Consider the following 6,097-nt stretch of genomic DNA (forward strand, 5'->3'; position numbering starts at 1 on the left):
TTCCCTGCCTTTGAGCCTTCCCCTATAAACATCAGGTAGTATATTTCGTAGAGTTCTACAGTCCTCCTCAATCATTCTGTAATAAGTTTGCTTTTTCTGTGAATAATGGGGACTGAATAATAATGTTTTGTTCTCATCAGTACACTATTTCTGGCTGAGTCCTTCAAGGGTACATTCAGTGGATCCTGTAGTGGCCATTGATCACAGTCTTAGGAGTTTTTGTCTTCATTGCTCAGTTTCTTTGTCTCAGTTGTCTGCTGTTTATTAGGGTTTGTGTATCTCTGTGTTTAATTTATTACTTCTCTTGTTTCTTGTCTTCTATGGTGAACAGCCATTATCCAGATATCCTTGTACCATTTATCTCTCATTAACAAATGGCAGGCCCAGCTGCCTGGGCTGGACAAAATGGATGCAACTTTTCCAGACTTGAAACTGGTTCATAATTCATAATCAGTTTCTGTACTTTTGCTTAAAGACTTTAATGAAGGTCTTTCAGCCTTTTCTCTTCTGGTTTTGCATATTGATAAATAACTGTCTTAAATTTTATCCTTTCTGACACCCTCCTTTGGTTTCTTTCCAGCTGTGGATGGACAAATGTTCCACAGTTCTTGTTTGCCAAAACAGCTGGAGGCAGAGTGGCACTTTGGTGGAGTGAAATACCGGTATGGTGGCAACAAAGAAGGTAAACTAACAGGACTTATCTTTTAAGATAAGTCTTGTGTCCAGAATCTGAGTTTTTCCTTGGCAAATACTCCCATCTGTTACCTTGGGTTATGAAGGATACCTGTTTAGTCATAGATGTGGACTTCTGGCAGAGCCAAAGAAAAATCCGTAAGTGTAGCTGGCCTATACTCTTCATATTCTGGCTGTGATCTCTTACTACAAATGCTACCTTTATAAGAAACATCAAGATTTACTTGTGCAAGTAAGAGAGCTTTTTCTGAGGCTTTGAGCCAAGTGCAGAAACTCGGGCTGTGTTAGGATACAATAACCAGTAGGCCGAAGTGTATCTCACTTGTACAACTACTTCTTAACATACTACCCCTAGTGCTAAATAGAGGGTGAAGCAGTGACCAGAACAGACCCCTTTGGTGACTGATGTTGCTTTGCTTTACAGTGGCAACATGAGAGCTGAGCTGCAGATTTGGTGTTTGTGGAGTGAATTGATAAAATTACAATGTGATAGAGAGGGAAAGTGAGGTTTTACCTAGCAGGGGGTAGCAAAAGTAAATGAGATTCTGCTGACCACAGAAATAGCGATGGGAGTTTTGCCTGATGACTTTTCACGTATGTACGCTAGTTTGCACAGTGTGCCTTTCAGATATTGCTAGGATCTTCTCTAACCAGTTCCACTTGATGATGGTGAGTTAGAGTCCTTGCCTTCGTGCTGGTGCCTTGCTGGGTTATGGAAGGGATATCTAAGCTCTTTTCACCTCTTCTGATGCTTTAATCTCTGCTTCTTCTCTTTTTCATCCTATTGCCACTGATTCTTCCATCTCCTGGAAGTGCCTCTGGCTCACCTCCTCTGTGTTTGTCCTGACAGGAGAAACAGGATTCAAGCCTTGCTACTTGGAAGTACTCAAGGTTGTCAAAGGGAAACTGCACCAACCAGATGAGATTCGTGGAAGTTCCTTCTATGCTTTCTCCTATTACTATGATCGAGCAGTTGACACCAACCTAATTGGTAAATTGGTTTGGGATTATCTACTACATGTGAGCACGTCAATCAGAAGGTAGACAGAGGAACCCTGGAGGCTGGAGCCATGGGAGGCAGGGAAAAGAAACGGTGTTGAGAAAGAGGAAATACACAAAATGTCTTCAAGGAATAAACACGTATCCCTCAGTGCAGTCTAATATTCAGAGTTCTGCAGATGAGACTTGTGCCCTGAGGTCCAGTTATATTTGCAGCACTGTACTCTGTTTACCAACAGATCTCACTCCTAGCCCAGCATCACTGAGTTGCACTCTAGGGCAAACTTAGGTGTAGAACTCAAAAGCTTTCAGGTCTATGATGATGTTTTCTCACCTCTTCCTTTCAGATTATGAACAGGGAGGTGTTTTGGAAGTGAGAGATTTTGAAAGAAAAGCCAAAGAAGGTAATTGTCACAAGACTTGGGAAACTGCTGTGGATGAGAAGTAACAAAAATATGAATATATAAGCAGTACCTAATGGGAGTTTGACTTTAAAAAAAAAAAAGAAGTTTATTTAATCTTTATTCCACTTAAACCTTCTGTGTCATGTTACTTCCCTTTAATGAGCTGACACCTGTAACCGTTGCAAAGAAAGTAGTGATAGAGTAGTGAGGGGAAACAAAGACTTAGCAGCTTCGCAGTTCTGTTCAGGAGAGGAGGGAGATAGTTCATAAATGTCAGTACAGAAGAAAGCGGATTTGCTGTATCAGGAGCTCATTCTGTCAAACTGCAACTCCCCGAGTTTAGGAGAGCACTGACTTCTGTAAGTCTATTACCTTAAGTCCTTTCTGATCTCTAACAAAATGGAGGAAGAGAGTAGAGGTTGTTTTAAGTCTGACAGCCTTTTCTGCATTCCTTTTCCTCCCCCTGATTTTGTACCTGAATGCTTGTTCTAGTTCTGTACCTCCTCCTGTGAAAAAGGGACTCCCACCTTGCCATGCTACTGATGGCTTAGAGCAAGACATTACCTCTGAGTTGGGATACTCCTCATGATGATTAGTGGACTGTATTTTTCAACGGAAGATGTTTAATTGTTTCCACTTGCTATATATTTGCTTTTTTCTAAAGTTGGGCCTAAGTTGTATTGATTTTTTTCAATAAAATTTAAAACTTACTTAAACTCTCTGGAAACTTAGACGGTTTTGAATAGGGTATTAGGCTCTGAAGTTTGAGTGTTGATTAGTTAGTTGTTTTTTTCCCCTTGGATACTGTGAGAGCTTATTTCCAAAGATGCAGCTAAGATACTATTTAAGGCCATCGAATCATTTATTTAGCTTCAGACCTAAACCAGGAGATCAGTTCTGTGATTTAATGGTTCTCTTTCTCTTTTCAGTAGTAGTAGTAGGATGCTACTTACCATTTTCTTAAAAGAAGTGAACTCTGCTCTTGGTACTTGTAGAATAGGGCAGTAGCAGTAGGTCTAGAAGACGATGCTTAGTGTAAATCCATTCCCCAGTCTGTGTCATCCTTACTGTGGAATCCTGATTTAGCTGCAGCAAGAGAGTGGTTGGTTGGGCAACAGCTTCTTCCATGTCCTTGGACATGTGTGGTTGGAAAAAAATAAAAGAAGCTGCCGTGCTAGAAGGTGGAGTCCAGTACTGGAGCCATTCTTTAAGACTAGACAAGCAAGACAAATGATGCTGAGTTCTTGAAAAGAGTAAGGAAACTACCAACTCCCTGCCAGTTACTGACTGAACAGACATTCAGACTTCAAAAGAGCTATGTGGATTGTGTTGCTGTAATAAAAGACGTACTTATGATGGAGATAAGAGAAACTGGAAGTACTATATGGTTTATTCTCCAACATTATGGAACAGCTGAGTAGCATGTACCATATGTCATGTATACCCGCTAATAGAAGTAGGTGACTTGTTTTAGTAGGCTTTGGGTTGAGGTCAATTCAGATGTGTAATGTGGATAAAAGCTCCTTTATTTTGCTGAGATCCCCCTTTTTTCCCCCTTTCTTCTCTAGTCTGTGATAACATGGAGAGGTATAACACAGCCAGTCCTTTCCTCTGCATGGATCTCACTTACATCACTGCTTTACTAAAGGAAGGTTTTGGATTTAGGGACAACACACTCTTACAGGTGAGAAAAACAAATCCCAAAGCCAGCTTCCCAATTTCTGTATCAATCAACTTGCATTAGTTCATTTTTCTGGCTAATTATCTACTGAGTCTTTCCAGGGTTGTTAAATGAAGTTGCTGTCATCTGTGCAATATATGAATCTAGAGAACTGTTGGGACCAACTTTTTTTTTCTTTACAGCTAACAAAGAAAGTGAACAACGTAGAGACAAGCTGGACTTTGGGTGCTACCTTTCACCTACTTCAGTCTTTGGGGATAACCTATTGAGCTGTGATATTCCTGTGGACTTCAGCATTTCTGAAAGGCTGAGAAATCAAATTGAAATCTCCAGGTACATTGTTCAGCTGGACTTGGTCACAGAACAGAACATGGACAAAGTAATAGAACAGATCTTCTCCTGGATAGGGATTGACCATAGTGAGAATTTCTGCGGTATGATTTATGATTATGATTGATTGCAATAAATGATCCAGAAGCTGCCTTCTGAAAGTCAAAAGGCTGAAACTTCAGCAGAGTATCTGGAAGGGCCTTAAAGCTGACTTTCACTAGCACGTTTGTAAAGCATCCCATTGCTAGAAGCACAGAGTACCTGGCACGTGGTGGCGGACTACAGACACACGACTTCTCCTCCCCTTTTTATTTTAAACATACGTAACTTAAGTTTGCTTGTGATATGTTAAATACAGAAATCAAAGGTGGCATCAACAGTCATTCAGAGAAAAATGAATGCCACCTCTGGGTGCTGCCAGCCTGTGTTCCAAGTAGCTAGCTGTTAGCTTAGCTAATACGTTGCAAGAATGACTACAGTCTTTCAGGAAGGGGACCTGCTCTAAGCATGTTTCAGGCATGGTTTTTGGAAAGGCGTTGGCTAAAACATAGGTTGTAACTTACCAAGCATTTTTTCAGACAGCAGTCATTTCCTAAAGAGAATGTGTGCCTGACTGTTTGTGTTCCTTTTGGCTGCCCTTCACAAGTCAGTGCAGCTGTATCATCCATCTGGCTACCAGACCTGGTAACTTGATTCATTCAGCACATAGTCATAACACATAGTGTTGCTGGCACAACTAGGCAGCAGTTCCAGGTATTTAAACTCCACTGCCGAAAGAAGTGCTTGTCACATTACACCCACAAGGACATTAAGGGTGCAGTCAGATAAAATGGCTGATCCGATAGCTCCCATTGCTGCGAGCAGCACTTCTGTTTCTCTGCTCTCAGCAGAGAAAAGCCTTCTTTCATCTGATGCTGGTGCTCCTCAGGTTCTTTGGTGGACCAATTCATAACACCAAACTTGTGTTAAATCAGCTTACCGAAGAGTCAAGTCTAGCACAAATAGGCATCGCACAGCCCAGATCTGCTTGGCCAGCAAGCTGTTAGAACACCACAGCCCATTTTATCAGAGTGAGCTTAAGATGTGGTTTCCCATCTGAGAGTTTGGACTTACCACGTCCTGCATTCTCCTTAGGAATGCAGAGCTGTAGTGAAACAGGTTGTTTTTTCAGTTGTGTAAGAGGGAGAGAGTGGTTTTAGCATCAGAAACAGGACAGAAGTAGCTTGCTTATCCCTTTTTTGGTTATCCCTTGTCTACTTCTAAAAAACGTCACCTCTCTTTTATTCAGTATAGAGGAGTTGGATCCACAGAATGGTGTATGCAGCCCTGCATTTCTCTGGAATTATTTTTAATATACACAGCAAGGCTTTAAGAACAGTACATCCCATGAAGGGGTTGCAGCTGTTTAGAAAGCCCAAGACTTCCACCAGGGTAGCATGAAGCTGAGTAAGAATTTAAAATTAATTTTGCCATCTCTTTTACACCAAACACATAGAAGCAATTGAAAGATAATATTTAAAATAAAGCGTCTCATCAGATAAGCTAGAAAGCTGGACTGTAGGATCCTGGTTTTCTTGTTTAATTTGCTGTAGAGAACATCAAGATTGCCCAAACATCTTGAGGCTCCAAGGGTGGACCTGGTGTTGCCCTAAGTAGAAACAGCTGTAGAGACAACTTTTTCTACCCCAAGAAATAGGTGATGGTAGCTAGCTCATCAAAAATTAGTATCTTTAGTCACCATGAAATGTGTAAGGTAAAGATTAATTTACTTCAGTCATACGAACAGAGAGGTATTACTCACATGACTAAGGGAAACTTTTATCCACTCATCTCCTGTAACGAACACTTTCCTGTCAGGCATTTGTAGTTATTTCCTGTAACACAACTTTCCCACTTCTGTAAGGCGAACGTAAAGACTGTCCCTATGTTACTTTCTCTGCAAACTGGATTTGAACATAATTAGTAATTCCCGGGGGGCGGGGGCAGGGCG

The 6,097-nt window shown here is 41.1% G+C and overlaps 1 protein-coding gene across 1 annotated transcript in view; it reads left to right on the top strand.

The window, feature by feature from the left end:
• The window catches only part of ENTPD5 (ectonucleoside triphosphate diphosphohydrolase 5), a 19,274-nt gene extending 15,215 nt beyond the window's left edge, over nt 1–4,059 (top strand). The window contains exons 10-14 of the mRNA XM_010143400.1: nt 581–682; nt 1,544–1,684; nt 2,040–2,096; nt 3,665–3,780; nt 3,960–4,059. Coding sequence (XP_010141702.1) covers nt 581–682; nt 1,544–1,684; nt 2,040–2,096; nt 3,665–3,780; nt 3,960–4,046 — 503 coding nt within the window. The 3' untranslated portion in view covers nt 4,047–4,059. The remainder of the gene's footprint in view (nt 1–580; nt 683–1,543; nt 1,685–2,039; nt 2,097–3,664; nt 3,781–3,959) is intronic.
• Nucleotides 4,060–6,097: the final 2,038 nt, after the last annotated feature.

The sequence above is a fragment of the Buceros rhinoceros genome, unplaced genomic scaffold, assembly GCF_000710305.1.
Source record: "Buceros rhinoceros silvestris isolate BGI_N320 unplaced genomic scaffold, ASM71030v1 scaffold26379, whole genome shotgun sequence".
Classification (NCBI taxonomy): domain Eukaryota; kingdom Metazoa; phylum Chordata; class Aves; order Bucerotiformes; family Bucerotidae; genus Buceros; species Buceros rhinoceros.